Consider the following 20,006-nt stretch of genomic DNA (forward strand, 5'->3'; position numbering starts at 1 on the left):
AGGGAGTTTTTCCTTGCCACTGTCGCCAAGGCTTGCTCACTGGGGGACCCGGATTCTCTGTAAAGCTGCTTTGTGACAACATCTGTTGTAAAAGGCGCTATATAAATAAATTTGACTTGACTTGACTACTGTACACCAAGATGAGTGATTAAACTTAAAGCACAGTCTGAAGGGGGCTAAAACTGTAAGCTAGCATTTAAGACTCTTGTAGAACTGTGATCAAAAAAGGTACTTCATGTAATAAAGCAGACAAAACTGTCTTATTAAATATAAATTTTAATCTATGTCATTTATATACTATCTGTATACATCTGTGCATGGTTTATGTACAATGAACACATATATACATGATTTAAGAAAACAAATTGAGGATGTGTTGGTTGATTTTTATAAAACGGCTCTGTTGCACAATTTAATGTGACGAATGAATGTGAGTCAGACTTAACGGTTTGCCTTTTGTTCTGATTTTTTGACCCTGTAATGGGGAAGGTGAGTATTTTTAGTCTTCTTTTCTGACTCGTTATTTCCCCCGACCAAGTTTCAGTTCAAGCTCTAACTTCAAACTTTTTTATTTATTTTTTTATCATACAATAACATGACTTACAACAACCAACATCCAGGTTTGTGCTTACACGTTAAATAAATCATAATCAACATATAATTCCAAAGTCCTTTTTGCCCTTTTTGCTTGTTTTGTGCCATATGCCTTAAGCTCCTGGAGGAAGTGTGAAGTTTGGCTTATAATCAGACCATCTCTTCTTATGTAAATAATATCTACCCATAATAATTAAGTATTGTACAATAAATACTTTACCATCTAATCTGTCCATAGAAAAATAAATAATAGCATCAGAAACATCCAGTGCGATACAGTGTCCAGTCTTTCTTCTTACAAAGTTTTCCACATCAATCCAAAACACTTCAGAATGAGTACAGTGGTGAAACAGATGGATAATTGTTTCCTTTTCCGAAGCACAAGAGATAGAAATATTCAGTGATAATTCTAAATCTCTCTCAAACACTTTTAACAGGGTAGATGTTGTGTCAAATTTTAAATGTCACGTCTTTATTTTATTATTCATACAATAATTTTCCATGTTTTATTCCAGTTGATGTTCCCAAAAACAAAAGACCAATATAGTTGTTTATAAATTCATTCATTAGATATTACTTTCCTAAAATACCTGTTTGTACATTTATATTTAAGGATATCAGTGTCCCAAATAAAAAGACCATCCCTATGGCATCCATATCACTATTTGCTGAACGTTTAAGAAGCTGTAACATTTGTTGTGGTACCGCTGTTGAGCACGGACCTCCCGCCAATCCTAACACGGGAAGCGTGATCCTACTAGCCAATCAAAGCGCAAGGGTTTTTTTTCCCAGAAAACGGGTGGGAAAAACTGTAGCACATAATCAACTCAGCAACGAAAGCCTTTTTTTCTATTGGTCCATTTACGCAAGCTGTCTTTACAGCTCTGTGTTCTTCAGTGGAAGAAGCGACTTTTCTCAACAAACGGATCGTCAGAGTGACTCTTGTGATCGGCTAAGGCGACGATGGGGGTGTCTACGCTAATCTGCGCTGTTTTACTGTGTGGAGTGTTTGTTTCCACTCTCGGAGGTGAGTCGTCCGTTTTTTCGGCGGACTGTCTGTCTTACTGCACATCATTACTGTAGTTTACAGTAACCTGCGTTTTTAATGTTACTTCAGCTTTACATCACGTCTGCTGTTCAGTTTAGTGTGCTGTCCAGCTTAATATTACTACTGACCTTCTGATAAATGTCCTACCTATTGGTTTATTGATGGTAACAGTTTCTGATTCAGTGTTTTAGGTTATCGGAATATCATAATGATTCTCTTAATGACGGGAACAGTTTCTGATTCAGTGTTTTAGGCTGTCGGAATATCATCATTACTCTCTTAATGACGGGAACAGTTTCTGATTCAGTGTTTTAGGCTATTAGAATATCATCATTACTCTCTCAATGACGGGAACAGTTTCTGATTCAGTGTTTTATCATTAGAATATCATCATTACTCTCTCAATGACGGGAACAGTTTCTGATTCAGTGTTTTATCATTATTAGAATATCATAATTACTCTCTCAATGACGGGAACAGTTTCTGATTCAGTGTTTTATCATTATTAGAATATCATAATTACTCTCTCAATGACGGGAACAGTTTCTGATTCAGTGTTTTATCATTATTAGAATATCATAATTACTCTCTCAATGACGGGAACAGTTTCTGATTCAGTGTTTTATCATTATTAGAATATCATAATTACTCTCTCAATGACGGGAACAGTTTCTGATCCAGTGTTTTATCATTATTAGAATATCATAATTACTCTCTCAATGACGGGAACAGTTTCTGATTCAGTGTTTTAGGCTATTAGAATATCATCATTACTCTCTTAATGACGGGAACAGTTTCTGATTCAGTGTTTTAGGCTATTAGAATATCATCATTACTCTCTTAATGACGGGAACAGTTTCTGATTCAGTGTTTTAGGCTATTAGAATATCATAATTACTCTCTCAATGACGGGAACAGTTTCTGATTCAGTGTTTTAGACTATCAGAATATCATAATTACTCTCTCAATGACGGTAACAGTTTCTGATTCAGTGTTTTAGACTATCAGAATATCATAATTACTCTCTCAATGACGGTAACAGTTTCTGATTCAGTGTTTTAGGCTATCAGAATATCCTACCCATACATTTCAAAGCTGGTATACATTTTTGATTGGGTGATTTAGGCTGTCATAATATCCTATCTACAGCGTTATGCGCAGCACTATGTAGAGCCCCAAAGCGCCCGGGAGGACATTTTGACAAAGTAGCACAATTCGTCAGGCACCACAGGAGGCCATTTGAGAACAGGGAAGTCCTTACAGCCTCGTCAGCTTTGCTTTCGGTTTACATGCTTACAATACAGATTCTGTTGTATTTAGGCTGTTTTGTAACAGTGTAGAGCTGTGCATTCTTTATGTACTGTATGTTTGTGTAGCCAAAAAACAGAAAGTTGAAAGCCGCCCAAGAAAAGTTCTTGTTGGTTTTTTTTTCTGTGCAACAGTACATTACACAACATTAAACCAAGTACTTTTTCGTGTTCAAAACCAGCCTTAAAAATACATTGAGAAAGGAAGTGCTTGTTGTTGAGAAGTTCTCTTTTTTCATATTTCATTTGTAACTACAGAAGTGTTTACCTTTTATTTATGAAGTTTTATAAACACAGCCATTTTTCAAATTAAACCTCAATATGTTTTATTTCAGTTACTTAAACTTTATAGTATTTTTTACATCATTGCAGAAATCCCAGTTTTAAATACATGCTTTCACATTAGCACTAGGACTCCACTGATATATCGGTTGTCTGATAATATTGGCCGATATTAAGATTTTACAGATTTATTGGTTTCAGAAAAAATTGTGTTATATAAGAAAACTACATGCAGGAATGTGATGCACTTTTGAGCAAAAACAGTACTTACTTTTGGGTGCTAAGTAGTGCCAAGAACAAACACAGAGCCCTCACTGGTGGTTCTTAATGGACTCTGCCTGCTACAGAATGTTCTTTTGATTTAAGTGCTATTACAGTGTCTGTTAGAGCTGGGCGTTTCATTACAATTTATTTTCAGTTAAATCATTTATTTTCAATAAAATCATTATTGTGCTGCATTCTAGTTTGCAGTGATGCTCCCATTTTTTGAGCAATACGTGCTGCATGCCATGCGTGAGAATGAGAATGGTTTATATAGTTCTATTTAACACAACCTATTATATTCCTAGAACTTATAAATCTTTGATCTGAAAGACCTGGTTTGGTTAGCTTACCTTGATTGAAACTGAAGTTGGAGTCTTAATTCATGGCTAACTTGAATGGTCCGTTCCACCTTAAGTGGTGCAGCAGTTCCACTCAGATATCTGAGGAGAATTTGAATAAAAAGCTAGCTTTAGTTTTCTAGTTTGAATTGTTGATTAGCTAAGATGTTTGATGAACGAGCTTTAGCTGGAAGAAACGACGTGAATTCACAATGATCTCCTCTTTGGGAACACGTTGGTTTCCCAGAGCAGTACACTTATGATGGGCGATGAGTGAAGGACTGAACACTGACAGTATACCAGTGTTGCATCCAGTTCTGTTCCCCCTCAAATTCACACTCCCTTTCATAAATCAGGTCTTCGGGAGCATTCACTGAACTGAAATAGCAAGCAGCACTGGAACTACAGAAAGTGAGAAAGTTCAAGAAGGACTTCACGGCTGAAAAGTTGACACAGTCAGTAACAAATAAGCTGTGTAATCGCTTTATGTAGTTCTAAGTTGCAGCCCTGGATCCCTTCAACAAGCACAGCTGTCTTTTAGGGGGAAAAGATATTTTTTGGAATTACCAATTAGTAAATGAATGAATGAATGTATAGATATATGTTAAAGTTATGTTAACATGCTTCTCTAATTCTGCGTGGAACGTGTATTGTATTGTCGGGACCAAGGGCTGTCTCCTTCAGCCCCAGGCCTCCAACATAATATTATGAATAAAAAGAAATCTTTTAATACCGGCTAAACACTCACACTGGTAACTGTTCTAAGTCTAATTTCTCAAAAGATGCCAAAAAGGAAAGAGTCTTCAGACGCTGAGTTTGTGGAAGAGGGAAAAAGGCTTCTTCATTATTTCAGCATCAGGCGGCTCAGAGAGACCCAACTGCACAAATACAGTGTTCCAAACAACAGTTTATACCATTTATCTGAGGTAGTTTGATATCCCCCCACCTTACTGCTCAAAGCTCAAACTTTGATATTAGCTCATTCTCTAATAGGTGCATCTCTTCATCCATCAGTCCATGAGCTCACTCCTAAAAACTGGTCTCAACTAGTTTTTACCAGTCGGCTCTACCTTTCAAGGTCAACTTGCCCCTTTCTTCACTGGGTCAGTAGGTACACACAGGCCTCTCTGTGAACCCAGCTGCTTTCCAGTGTCTAGAATCTCCTATGGAGACAGACTAAGGCCCCTTTGTGAGAGAATTAATATTCTCTGTTAGCCAATACTACCTATTTTGTTATTGATTACAATATCTGATCTATTTGATTACTGATTAAGGGAATATTTATTCAAAATCTCTGTTGGTATCGTGATGCAAACATGACAATAAAATGAACATGACAATCTATTTTTTTTTGTGAAAAGTTCAATAAGTGCATGTTGTTTCTGAAGTAAATGAGTAATTGTGTTAAATAATCGTGATCTCAATATTGACCAGAATAATGGTGATTATGATTTTTGCCATAATCGAGCAACCCTATTGTACATTTTGACCCAAAGAGGTTTCTGTTAAACAATCTAAAATATTAATGTATTACATTTAATGACTTTCTGCTGTTCAACTGAGTTGATAAAAATAGTTAAGGACTAAAATCATTAAAGACTCTTTAGATATCAGCCAATAAAATCAGCATTTTTAGGTCCTTAAAATTGGTATCGGTGACAAAACGGGCGTACATATCGGTTCTAATTGGTACGGAGTTTCTGAAAATATGTCAAGAATGGTTAATGGTTTTATGAGTGAAGCCCATGCTGAGTAGCTGTGATCTTTTTCTCTTCTTTTCTTCCTCCAGATCAACACTCTCTGTACTACATTTACACCGCGCTCTCCAAAGATGTCGCTCTACCAGGGATCTATGAGTTCACAGCACTGGGTCTGCTCAATGATCGGGAGATCGACTACTACAACAGTAAGGACCAGGTTAAGGTTCCTAAGCAGGACTGGATGAAGGAGAAGCTGCAAACAGATTACTGGGAAAAAGGCACCCAGTCTCGCAAGAGCAAAGAGCAGTGGTTCAAGGTCAACGTGGACATCCTGATGCAGCGAATGAGACACACAAATAATAGCGGTTAGTGATCTGTCAGGTTTTTTCCATCCACTGTGGTTCCTCATATGTTGTGCCAGCAAATGTATTTGTTTTGTTTGTTCTCATTGTTTTTCCATCAGACCTTCATGTTCTTCAGTGGAGACATGGCTGTGAGATCAATGAAGCAGATGGAAATGTCAGATTTCTGAAAGGCATTGATGAGTACAGCTACGATGGGTCAGAGTTCCTCTCTTTTGATGATGAGAACATGCGGTGGATCGCTCCAGTTCCAGAAGCTGAGCCAACCAAAAGGAAATGGGATGATGTGCCCATCCTGAACCAGTACACCAAGGGTTACCTGGAGAAAGAATGTGTGGACTGGCTCACCAAATTCATGGAGTACGGAAAAGAATCACTGAGAAAACACTGTGAGTTCCCGAACATTTTGCTGAGTCTTTTTTTTTTTATTTGAGCTAATTACTAGGTAATTAATTACCTAATTGAATGTTAACTTTCATGTAGTGTGTTGAACTACCCAGTGATGAATCCCCACAGTGCCACTCGTATTTGTGGTGGAGTCCACAGGAACACAGAAAAGTAGATTCCTGTCTCTTTGATGACAGACACTTATGCTAGCCAATTAATGGCACCCTGTAAAGGGGACCAGTCACTTTGTGAAATAGTCTTGATTAGGGATAAAACACTTATTCGACGTTATCAATAATGTCACAATAATAAACAGTCAGCGGATGTTTCTCATGTCAGTATTTTATTTGTATTTTCAAAACGATACCCAACCCTGACTGAGTTAATGACTTAAACTAAAGAGCGCAGCAATGCAGGTATAGCGCCATGCCTATCGGAGCAGAAAGAAAAAGAAAAAGAACAATTATTGGCTGAAACTTATACTGCTAATGTTAGTCACTCAAATTTTGTAAGCCATATTGGTTTCTATTAATTAGAAGTGTTTAACATCTATCTCAAAAAAGGTCACAGTTTAAAACACAGTTTCTGGTGATACTCAACATTTAGGTTAGCGTTAGGTTTAGGCTTTGTAAGTGTAGTGTAGCCCAAAAAAATATTGCAGCTTTCAGCAACTCGCCCTGTTACAGCATCACATTCATTAGCTAGCCAACTACAGGCAGCTACATCAGCTCAAAATACAACTCATTTTATAAACATGCTTTTCACACATAGTACATCCAGTAAACTACTTATTTATTAGTATATCGCTTAATTTTTATCTATGCTTATTGTTTACTATATTTCAAAATTATGGACCGGCTTAAACAAAGCAGTACATGTTTTTCTGTTGGGGTAATTTGTTTGCTTGTAAACAGAACCTCAGTTTGTTAGAACATTGCCAAATATTTTATTGTTACAGCTCTTCGCATTTCTAGGCCTTGGTTAAAGTGATTAATCAAATCTTAGTCAACTCATTCATGTGAATAACTAAATGTTAAAATATTCATTTTTTTCCAACTCATGTTGATCAAATGTCCGGCCCTCTAAACAAACATAAAAAAAGATTTTTTTTAGGCATATTTTGAAAATTGAACAGTTTTATTCCAAAGCCTGCAGTACAGTATTCCTACATCTCCCAGAATTCCTTTACACCGTTTGAGGCCAAGGATAGGTTTGCTCTGTATAGACCACTGTAGCTGTTCGTCATTCTGTAGTATTAAGAAATATAAGCCCCATTTCTCTTCCAGAATGAATAGGGCTTTTGAAAAATCGCCTCTGTCGCCCCCTGTGTTAAATAAAAATGTTCAGAACCCGATACGTTTTGTCCTGTGAACATTCTTCTCCTGAATATCACTGGATCCTCCGAATTACGAGGTCGTAAAAGAGCTATAATACTAATATTGCTACATGGGAGCTAAAGCTACTGCGCATCAATTTGATGTCACTAAGATACACGAAACTAAGGCGGGCTGTGGCGGAGCTCTGACGAGCTGTACTATCTTATTGAAATGTTCTACTGTAGTGCATAATTACAGTTATACATAATAAATAGTAAATAAAGAACATGGTGCCAACTACAAAATTACGACATGCCTACAGTGGTCTATAGACATGGACACACCCCTAATCACCTGCACAGGTCTACTGGAGAAACAGTCACATGCCTCTGCAAGACTGTGGTAAAAGGGTAAAAATTGGTTGACTATCAATAACCTGGACTTTAACAAAAAGACTGTTAAATGTACTGAGAAACATTTCCAGATGTTCAACACTGCAGTTTATCAAGGCTCTTGCATTTCACAGCCCCTATCACTTTTAAAAACAGCTAAACCTGACTGTTCCCTTTTAAACCACTTGGATAGAATTCAGCAGTTGGTGCACTTTTCCAAATGCGTGCAGGTGTTTTAAGCAGTTCTCTGAGTGGTAGTTGGAAAGGATATTTTGATTGGCTACAAGAGGAAGCAGGTGTCGGCACTCATACTTTCACATTGTTAGCTGCAGCAAGTGAGAACTGATTCCAGATTATTTTTTGATTAAAAAAACTGTTGAACTTAAAAAATGTGCATTGCTTTTGTTTTCTCTGTAGCTCCACCGACTGTTCATGTGTTTGCGAAGAAATCTGTAACTGACTCGACCAAGCTGACCCTGACCTGCCTGGCCACGGGCTTCTACCCCAAAGACGTGGTGGTGAGTGTGAGGAAGTTCCGCACTTCACTTCCTGAACACCTACTAACATCTTCAGGAGTCAGACCCAATGATGATGGAACCTACCAGCTGAGGAAGAGTGTGGAGATCCAGGAGGATGAAAAAGCATCTTACGACTGTTATGTGACTCACAGCTCCCTCGACACACCAGTAATTGCAGAATGGGGTAATTATATCTCTGTTTTACATGGTTGTTATCACCTGTTCCAGTTCAGGGGTGGTATTACAGAAACTTCCTGACTCCTGAAATCTTATCTGTTTAGTTACTTTGACAAGTTAGGACTGATTTTAGGCCAGTAGCTTCCACAGAATAACAGTTCATAAGGAAACCATATTATAGAACCGTCTTAACTAGAATTTCCTAAAAATTTCCTAAATGTTGTCCTAACTTCAGCACAACTTCTGAGATTGATGTTTTTATAATGTTATAGCGCTTTCAAAACATCCCAGACACTGCAGGTACTTCTCCTTTGTTCCTTCTCGTTACCTGTATGTTTTAATCTGGATGAAAACAAATAAACATAGTACAGCAACGATGGAGAAAAATGAGGAGAATGCGTGGCTGTTTATTAGGAGAAATGGCAGCTGAAGCCTTGGTAAATGGAAATGGCGCTGTCACAATATTCATAACTTTTTTAGACTTTTAGTTTATCTCACTTTTTTTTTTTAGTAACAGTGATAGCTGGCAGACATAAGACATCACAATTGTTTATCGACCTCAATTGGGTAGTTTAGGTTTCCCAAACTTGAGATAAAGTACTTTAAGATAAGATACAGTCCGAAATCCAAGATTTGTTTCTGTAATGTGTATTTGTGAAAAACCTTGATCTTGTTAGATCTTAACTTAGGACCACAGACAGGAAGTTTCTGTAACATGGCCTCTTTTCATACTTTATATAAACGCTAACCTTGCTTAACAGCAGCAGAATGGTAGATTCATTGCTTAAGTTGTTTTTTTTTGTTTTTTTTGGAAGATGGAAGCTGCAAGGACTGTACGACAGGGATCATTGTGGGTTTCGTTGTAGGATTTCTGGTTGCAGGAATTTTGGCAGGCGTGGTCGTTTTCCTTATAAAGAGATGTAAGTGGAGTTTCATAATTACAAATGCTCTTACTGTATTTTATGTGAGCTGTTTGAAGGTAAAAAAGGTATGTCTTACAATAGACAACATGTAAAGTATGCACAATAATGTTTATGTAGTTAGTATTGCAGCTGGTAAGTTTTTGAGAATTGGGGGCATCTTACACTATATTTCCAAAAGTATTCACTAACCCACTACTCACCACTAACCCACTTTTCTCACTACTAAATACTCCACAGTCAACTGTCAGTGGTATTATAACAAAGTGGAAGCGATTGGGAATGACAGCAACTCAGCCACGAAGTGGTCGGCCACGTAAAATGACAAAGCGGGGTCAGCGGATGCTGAGGCGCATAGTGCACAGAGGTCACCAACTTTCTGCAGAGTCAATCGCTACAGACCTCCAAACTTCATGTGGCCTTCAGATCAGCTCAAGAACAGCATAGAGAGCTTCATGGAATGGGTTTCCATGACTGAGCAGCTGCATCCAAGCCTTACATCACCAAGCGCAATGCAAAGCGTCGAATGCAGTGGTGTAAAGCGCCACCACTGGACTCTAGAGCAGTGGAGACGTGTTCTCTGGAGTGACCAATCACGCTTCTCCGTCTGGCAATCTGATGGACGAGTCTGGGTTTGGCGGTTGCCAGGAGACGGTACTTGTCTGACTGCATTTTGCCAAGTGTAAAGTTTGGTGGAGGGGGGATTATGGTGGGGGGTTGTTTTTCAGGAGTTGGGCTCGGCCCCTTAGTTCCAGTGAAAGGAACTCTTAATGCTTCAGCACCAAGAGATTTTGGACAATTTCATGCTCCCAACTTTGTGGGAACAGTTCGGGGACGGCCCCTTCCTGTTCCAACATGACTGCGCACCAGTGCACAAAGCAAGGTCCATAAAGACATGGATGAGCGAGTTTGGTGTGGAAGAACTTGACTGGCCTGCACAGAGTCCTGACCTCAACCCGACAGAACACCTTTGGGATGGATTAGAGCGGAGACTACGAGCCAGGCCTTCTCGTCCAACATCAGTGTCTGACCTCACAGATGCGCTTCTGGAAGAATGGTCAAAAATTCCCATAAACACTCCTAAACCTTGTGGAAAGCCTTCCCAGAAGAGTTGTGGGCCGACATCATATTAAACCCTATGGATTAAGAATGGGATGGTCACTCAAGTTCATATGTGTGTGAAGGCAGACGAGCACATACTTTTGGCAATATAGTGTATATGATGAATAAAAAGACAGTTATCACATTAACTGTGTTTTATTTAAAAATGTAAAGTGCCCTGTTCAACATCCAGTTAAACACAACATAAAAGCAATGTATTTATTTACACAGCTAACAAACGGTGAAGTTGTCTAAAACCAAATATAACATAGCTTTTGTTTTCAGTTACGGTTCACAGTGTAGGTGAACATAAATATAACATAAAAGCCTTTGCTTTCATTTACACATTTCACAACCAGCAAAATGTTGTCCTAACAGGGTAGTTGAACGTTGCATTATAGCCATAGTTTTCATGTATACAGTTCACAACCAGAGGCAGAACATTTCAGCCTCCTATCTTTCATTTTATAACCCCCCTTGCAGACGTGCTGATTCTATAAGCCATATCTGAAAACCAGAGCTGGTCCTGGGGCTGTATTACAAAAACATCATAGTTTTTTGTCTTAAACCATCTGACAGGTCACGATGAGATTTTTCACAAACTCACATTACGGAAGCAAATCTTAATTTAGGAATCTTATCTCACAGCAGGTTATGGAAAGACAGCTAACAGCTATTAGTCAGACAGCTGACGTCACTAATGTAAAAAAAAGGTCAAACAGAACTAAAGTGTGATAAACTGTAAGTGGTGAATATGGTGAGAGCGCCCCCTGCTGTTTATCAGAGCGTCGCCGCTCCCCAGTTTCAGTCTCCATTTCCCAAACGCTTTAGCCGAGCGCGCTAACGTTACTCCTCCTAATAAACAGACCGACGTTCAGCTCCGTCTCCTCATTATTCACCACCATCACTGTAATATTTCATCATCAACATTAACACACGAAGGTGATCAGAGGGGCGGTGGAGATCGAGTCTGCAGCGTCTGAGATCTTTAAAACGCGTTAGAAAAGAAAATCCTCTCACAGTGAAAGCAGCGTTTTACAGTAGGAATAAATGGAGCTCATTATGCTGGTAGTGAACTATGCTGCTGACTCAGCTGCCTAAAAACCATAGAAACGGACCGTAAACAGAAGTGAGGACCCTGTTGGGGTTCATCCTAAAGTTAGGACAGGATTTAGGAGAGTTTGCTCCATCATTTGGTGTAAAATAGGCAGACAGAATGAGAGGCTGCAAAGGGTGAGTTTTATTATGTGGATGTGCATATGAACACGTTTATGTGTGCGAGATGGTTGTTTTTTCTGCACTGCAGTTTGTAGCGTTGTTGTCTGTTGCCGTTCATCAAACATACTCCATTAATGTAGGAACCTGGATGTGCATGTACATTCACCCGTCTGAACAGCTACAAAGTATCAGGGCGACGCCCCACATTATTGCTGTAGGGAAAGAACGTCTAGACACTCTACACGTTTCCTTGATTACGATATAGCACTGCCACTCAGCGTAAGGCCACAGTTACAGTTACAAAGGACAGAAATCCACCAAGTGCAGCATTTATGATAAAGTAGTGTTTTTTTTTTTTTTTGTCAGAGTTACGTCGAGAGCTGAATGCAACATGAAATTTGGCAGCCGCCTCATGATTCTCTACGCAGGACAAACCCTGGACGTGTAGGCTTAAAAACGACACTCCTCAGCTCTCTACATAAAGACTGATATCTGTTAAAGTGAAAATAGAAGTGAGCACACTCTCCAGAAGGTAGATGCATGTTTACGGAGAAAATGGGATTTTCTGACAACTAGCGAAAAGCAGATGTACTGCAGAATTTATGGGAAATGAGACGGTTTCTGACGTATGGCTTCCTAAAGTTCTGAGGACTGTGTGCTATGCGCCTGCTTGTTTTTATCGCTAAGAAGAAGCAGCCAAAAGTTAACGTGCCGTTGGACGTGACATCACTGGGGCTGAGAGTGCATGTCTGCAGCCAGACTTTATTGGAAAATGCAGTAAATATTCCGTTCCCTTCTGATTGAATAGGCCTGCGAGTCCCATGGCTGTACGCCCCTGAGTAGCTACCACACTGTCAGAATGATGTTGATTCCACATTATATCTCTTTAATGGACACACGAAGAAAAACTCTTCTGCAACTACTGAGGTCCAGACCTCGGTGCCCTCATAGGTAGTTACAACCATGATGGCAATTCAGTACAAGTGTCAATGTACTTGTGCACTTCAATGCATACAAATATTTTGTTCCTTTTAAAGACATTACATTATGATATTGTTTTATACTACAGACTCCGCCCACAAAAACAAAACAAAACACAGCAAGTGCCTCAGCACTGCAGTACTATAGTATTTAAATATGCCATTTTACAAAAAATGTTCACACTACACAATCACATCATCGTACTGCCTTAATAAAACTATTTCATGTTTTGTTTTTTCCAGCAATTTTAACCCTACAAAGTTTAGTGAATGAGGCTCAAAGTCAGTACGTTCTTAATCTTCTCTGTTTTTCCAGGTAATGGGGCAGTGACGACTAACGGAACAGCAAATCACCCCACTGAAGAAGTGCCTCTGCAATAAAATGGTAAATTATAATTACATCCACAGTAATTTTATTAATATAGAAATGAGCTGTAAGTTAGATTGTGCAGGTATCATGGTTTACATGCTGATCATTACATGCTGTTCATTGTTTTAAAGTTCATGAAGAACCTAAGAAATGTTTAGTCCTGGTTTACTGGAAACAGATTAATTCTAATCTTTCAGCCAGTTTGTGCCAGATGTGTTTAGCATTTCAAAATTTTGGTGTCTGACTGAAACGATCGTCCAACATTATAAAACATAATGCAGTACTTAAGGCTTTCTTTTGAAAATGTAAGTGTAGTTTAGTGTCCTTATTCTTCTTCTCTGTCTTTTCCAGGTAATGGACACGTACACGTGATTGTCATGAATGGAGCTCCTGCTACTGCTTAATCTGCTGTTTCAACACCTCAGACCAGCAAGTTCAACGAGTCAATCAAAAGATTTCAGCATTTTACTGTACATTTCAGATATCAAGGCCTTTAGCACTTGAGACGCAATACTCAGCATACATTTCAGAACTTTTCTGCTGACCACAGTGTAAATGATGTTTGAGTATATTAAACAGAACCACCAGTAAATGTGTTAAGAGCGACTGTAGACAAACAAGATAATCCTTTAATAGTCCCACAAGGGGAAATCCTCAACATACCGTAACATATGTGTGTCACAGTAGCAGGTCAGGAAAGTTGAAATGGTAGAGACCTGTGATGCAATCATTTCAATTCAGCTTCTTAGTCAGTCAAAATACCATAGAGAACCATGTTTTCATGGAGATCAGCTGTATATTTCATACGTTTTGGCACTTCTGGATAAGGTGTATCCAGCCAAGGCATTTCAGTGCTTTTAATGATTGTTTTTGTGTTTGGGTTTCTCTTTTAGCTTTAAATCAGTAGATACTCAATAAGCCTGACTCATAAACTGCAGTACTGAACTGTGAAGTCCTAAACAGCTTCACAGTTTTACATCATGGTGCCTAACTGCATCATGCATACTTACATCTTTAATTTTATCCTGTCCTGCATTTCCAGCTGTAATGTTATAAAGAACACTGCACCCAAGATGGAATGATTAAGTCTTATGTATATATTATGTTTCTTTAAGCTTTTATAGTAAGGTCAGAAGCTGCACTCAGGAAAGTTAACATTGAGCTTAACTAACATTGATTCTTCTTCGAGAGTAAAACTTTTCCAAATAAAATAATGTTCATATCGTTTGAAAGAATATAAATTTTAATTGCTGATTCATCTTCATTGCTTTTTATGCCTGAGTGTAAATCTTTGGTTTTCAAAACCTCATCGTTCAGTGATTCCATACAGACATTCCTTTAATATGTGATATCTGTACATTTCATCAACTATCATTTACTTACATTTATGAACATTTGGTATACTAGACCACTTTTAAAGTGCCTTCCTACAGATTCACTGTAAAAACCTGTAAAATTCTGTTTCCTCACTGGACCATCTGTTCTGCAGTGACAGTGCAGGTGATGACGCCTGGTTTTTTGACTGGATTTGAAATGTGTAGCGTTCATCGTATGAACTATTTCTTTAATGTGTGTTTTCATAAGTGAGTGTTTATCGATGCACTGTAGTCACATGTGAGGCAGAGGGTTTGCAAAAACTGGCTGGATTTAGAGTTTTTATATGGGAGGTTAAATATTGCAGTGCAGGAGTTTTTCTGTATTGCACTTTTGAAAGTACTTTATGGCTTGTGGCACTTATTTTTATATTTCCAAATAAAGCTTTTATTTCAACTGTCTCTGATTAAATAAGATCTAGGATGATAAACGGGGTTCTACAGAGACTGGGTTCCTCATGTTTACACCATTCTAAGTGTAGTTCTTAGGGATCAGATGAGTTTGTGTATTTGTGCACTCTGATCAGTATATCAGCAGCATTGTGTACATTTGGTGGGCAGCACCTGCACCATTGTCTCTCAGTACAAAACAAGAAAAAGCTGCTGATACTTTAGGATGTGCATATTGATGCATCACATGAATATGCATGTTAATCAGGTGTATCTTCATAATTTAACTGTTTGAAGTCCTAAAATCCACTACATCAACGTCAGTCTGAACAGCTACAGCTGATACACCACTGAGTGAATGATCCTCAATCCTAGTTCTGGGGTGTCCAGGAAATCCAGGCTTTTCCTGCTCTAACTTCCTTAATTTGAATTCCAGATTAGATCATTAACACAGCTACACAGAACCAGAACTCTACTAGAGGTTCATTCAGAAGATCAGAATAAACATCCTTGATCCTGGTACTTGCCACTCATCTGCCACATGCACTGAAACAAGGGATGAACTTTGCTGTTGGCTTTGTAATAAACACCCATCTGCTCTATTCAGTGTAGCTCTTCAGTGGCTCCATCTCTGGAACCTCAGAGCCAAACGCAGATACTTTTCAGTGCTGAAGACGTAATGTTTTGGAAAATCAGCCATGAGCACACTGAGCTATAAACCATTAACACGTTCCTGTGCTTACATTTCTAAAGTTCATCAGCAATGACTGCGTTTATCCTCAGTCATTAGAAACCAAAACAAAAATACAGACACAGAGCAGCAGCACCTTTGCTGGACCAACACCTTGTGCCACCCACAGATACTCAGATACTACCTGATGTTGTGTTTCAGTGATGGTGGTGGAAGTGTTGTGTGACACATTGGTAAAAAACCTCCCATAGCTGTTTAATTTGGTTGAGATCTGGTGACTATGAAGGCCTTAAAATATGATTTACATCATTTTTATACTCATCAAACCACTCAGTTACCCCTCATGCCCTTTGGATGGGGGCTAAAAGATTTACTTTCCCAATGTGGATGTTGGTCTTCTACATAGAAAACTCTTCATATGATCATCACAGCTTATGGACCTTTAGTTGACGCTGATTTTCTTTACAAATATGATTAAACTCCTGAGAAATTGTACATCAAAGTGCAGAAACTAGAATCTACAACTTTCAAAATACTGATCAATTAGCACACAACCTTCCTGAGTGCAAAAGAACCTTTTGCATGATTAAAAGGTTCTTCACATGGTGAAATAGTTCTTAAGATTGATGGAGAATGTGTTGTAGATGGTTCTATATAGCACTTTTTTTTTTTTAATGGTCCTATATAGCACCAAAAAGGTTTTAACATCAAATCCCTTTTTGGTATTATGTAGAACCATATACAACACATTCTCCATCAATCTGAAGAACCATTTCACTATGCAGAGAACCCTTTATTCATGCAAAGGGTTCTTTGAGTGTTTATGGTTCTATATAGAACCATTTTTCACTAAGGAACAGCACTGAAACGTCGGTACACTCTTATTTCAGAATGTGAAGGCTTGTTTTTATTCTTAGTATTGCTGCACATAGAACCAAAAACGCTTTACTGCCACCTAGTGGCTAATATCAGTACATCTCCTTTTTTTATTCAGAAAAGCAAATAAAATGAGCTATGTAGCAAGAACTTCTAGTCCAGTTAAAAACTTAACAGATATGTGATGTGGAGATGCTCTGTAATTCAAATGGGGTTCTACAGAGACTGGGTTCCTCATGTTTACACCATTCTAAATGTAGTTCTTATGGATCAGATGAGTTTGTGTATTTGTGCACTCTGATCAGTATGTCAGCAGCATTGTGTACATTTGGTGGGCAGCACCTGCACCACTGTCTCTCAGTACAAAACAAGAAAAAGCTGCTGATACTTTAGGATGTGCATATTGATGCATCACATGAATATGCATGTTAATCAGGTGTATCTTCATAATTTATGTTCATAATCGAACATATATGTATATATGTTCTTTAAATACAGTATGTTTGCTGTACAACAGACATGATGATGCAGTTGCACTTTTTTAGTTTAGCTGTGGTTGAGAATTTAATCTAAGTTTAAATCTGAAGTTATGAGGGCTCTTAAACTGCACTGCTGTCTGTGTAAGCTGCAGTTTAAAGTGCACCTGCATTTTAAACCAATTGCTGTCATTTAAAAATCATACTTCTGCCACCAGTTAGACTGTTTGCCACCTACTGGTTGTTTGGGTTCCGTTAAGGTGGCAGGACGGACAGCTGTGTGTATTCCTGCGAGTTTGGTCAAACTAGTCTAAACGGTCGGCAACCAGTATTTGGTGTCTTCACTGCATTTGGTGTTGCTTGAGCCACTGAACAGCAGGCTGCCACTAGGTATTTCACTGTCCAGTACAGTACTGTCTCTCCTTTAATAGAGGACAGGTTTATGTGCCAGTTGTTAATGTTGAGACCAGAGATGTGTGGCTTCCTCCTCGCACTGTGAAGCCTATTTTGTGTGTTGCAGAAGGTTGATTACTGGATCAGGTACGGAAGGGTAAGGGTTTGCTTCAGCAGTATAGTGGAGTTTTTAGTCAGAGTAAGGGTGACTTGGGGTGTACAGACCTAATACACCATAAGATCCCTTGATGATAGCCCCGTTCGTCAGTATTACTGCTGCTGTCCACCCTCACAGTATGAAGAGGTCAAAGCACACATTCAAGAGCTACTAGAAAAACAAGTTGTGTGGGTGCGCTGTAGTCCCTATTCCTCATAAATCATTATGGTGCAGAGGAAAGATGGCACCATATGATTGTGTGTAGATTAGACAGTTAAAAGCAAAGACAAGGAAGTGGGTATAGACAAGTTCCTATGGCAGAGGAGGACAAGCAAAAGACAGCTTTTCTTTATTTGAGTTCAGTCAGATGCCATTTGGCCAATATAATTCACCCAGCGCTTTCCAGCGACTCATGGAACATATTTTTGGAGATGAACACTTCCAGTCTGTTACTGTATCTGGATTATATTGTGATCTTTTCTCCCTCCTTTCAGTCTCACTTACAGAATCTTGAGATCTTGAGAAGATTGCAGCAACATAATTTGAAATTAAAATGAGAGAAATACAATTTCTTTCAGCCTGAAGTTCGCTATCTGGGATGTGCGATCTCTGCTTTGGGGTGGCCCAAAGCTGAGATCACTGACAAAATTACTGCTATTTCAGAATGGATGCGCCCTACTACGACCAAAGAGCTTCGATCCTTTCTTGGTTTTTCATCTTACTATTGCCGATTTTTTTGGTGGCTACTGTTCAAGAGGGCAAATCAAGACCAGGGGTGAGTTCACTGGATGGCCATTGGAATGGAGACTGCGAAAGGGCATTTAAAACCCTGATGACAATTTGGTTACTGCACCAGTGCTTTACTTTACTAAGTCATATGGGGCTTAGTGCAGTACTTTCTCAAGAACAGGAAGGGAAAACGCAACCAGTTTCATATGCAAGTAGAGGGCTTCATCCAACGGAAAGGAACATGTTGAATTACAGCTCCATGAAGTTAGAACTTCTAGGATTGAAATGGGCAGTCACTAAAAAATGTTCAGAGAGTCCTTATTGGGGGCCAAGTTTATTGTTTTTACTGACAAAAAGAGTTATTTAGAGACTGCAAAGTTGGGAGCAGTTGAACAGCGATGGCCTCCCAACTGGCCCATTTTAATTTTTAAATTGAAATACTGCCCTGGAAATAAGAAACAGTGATGCTTTGTCATGACAGCCTGCCTAGCCAGTGCCCACCAAGATTGTCGAAGTCGCCCCTGGGTTTCCTGTTCCACCTCCTTGTTTGAGTTTGTCTAGTGGTCCAGAGAACAAGGAGTTGTGGCAATTGCTGCAGCCAGAGACATTACAGTCAGAAGTGCTAACTGCTCTTCATGACAATCGTGGTCATCGGGTTGTGAACGAACAACATATTTTTGGTGCGGCAGAGATGTTATTGGCCCCAGATGAAAAGAGATACTGAACAGTGGTGTCAGAAGTGCTTTCGCTGTGTGACCGCCAAAGCTGTGCTCCCCAAGGTGTGGACCTTTGCTGGTAGTGTGTTGGCTTCAAGGCCCTTGGAAATTCTAGCCATTGACTTCACTGTACTTGAATGAGCAAGTGATGGTTGAGAGAATGTTCTTGTGTTTACAGCTGTCTTCTCTAAGTTCACACTGACATACCCTACCTCGGATCAAAAGGCAAGCACTGTGGTACGTATTTTGACCGAGAAGTGGTTTTATGTTCATGGGATCCCCAAGGGCTCCATTCAGATCCAGGCCGCTGTTTTGTAGGGGAGATGTTGACGGCACTGTGTAAGGTGTATGGGATTGAGAAGGGTCAGACCACTCATATCACCCAGAAGGCAACGGGCAATGTGAAAGGTTTAATTTCACCATGCATGATCTCTTGCGAACACTGCCAGCAGATGAAAAGCAAAGATGGCCCCAGTTTTTACTGCAGCTAATCTTTGCCTACTATGCAACAGTGCATCAATCAACAGGCCACTCCCCATATGTGTATTACTGAAGTCAACACAGCTTGGGAGTCAAGGCCCTGAACAAAACCTTCACAGGACAGAACTGAGGGTGGTTCTGAAGCAGGCTGCTTTTCTTCCTTTTAACAATCTGAGAAAGGATTGTAAGTCTCTAGAAATAGGTGACAAGTCACACCAAGATTGCAGTAGTGAGGAGGAAGAGGACACCTGGTCTGGTCAGTGGGTGGTGAGACAGGAGGTTATATTTGAACCTATAGTGGTTCAAATAGTTGGTTCCCTCACCGCAATTGCTATCGACACCTCCAAGTCGATCGACATGAAAGATAATCTTCCTCGTTTAGTGGCTCCCCAGCAGGAGGTGGGGGGGCTACAGCTCATCCTGCATTAAATGTGGTGCAGTGTTATTTTAG

At 39.3% G+C, this 20,006-nt stretch overlaps 2 protein-coding genes across 2 annotated transcripts in view; both read left to right on the forward strand.

Moving 5' to 3' along the window:
• LOC118815032 (class I histocompatibility antigen, F10 alpha chain-like) overlaps positions 1-20,006 on the forward strand; it is a 69,640-nt gene that overhangs the window by 29,505 nt on the left and 20,129 nt on the right. The gene's annotated exons all lie outside the window — the stretch shown is intronic.
• On the forward strand, positions 1,430-14,465 carry LOC118815095 (zinc-alpha-2-glycoprotein-like). The gene is made up of 7 exons (XM_036581030.1): positions 1,430-1,621; positions 5,623-5,898; positions 5,997-6,284; positions 8,408-8,692; positions 9,501-9,605; positions 13,221-13,289; positions 13,626-14,465. The coding sequence occupies exons 1-6, from the start codon at positions 1,558-1,560 to the stop codon at positions 13,283-13,285; spliced, it is 1,083 nt and encodes a 360-aa protein (XP_036436923.1). The 5' UTR covers positions 1,430-1,557; the 3' UTR covers positions 13,286-13,289; positions 13,626-14,465.

The sequence above is a fragment of the Colossoma macropomum genome, unplaced genomic scaffold (assembly GCF_904425465.1).
Source record: "Colossoma macropomum unplaced genomic scaffold, Colossoma_macropomum, whole genome shotgun sequence".
NCBI lineage: Eukaryota > Metazoa > Chordata > Actinopteri > Characiformes > Serrasalmidae > Colossoma > Colossoma macropomum.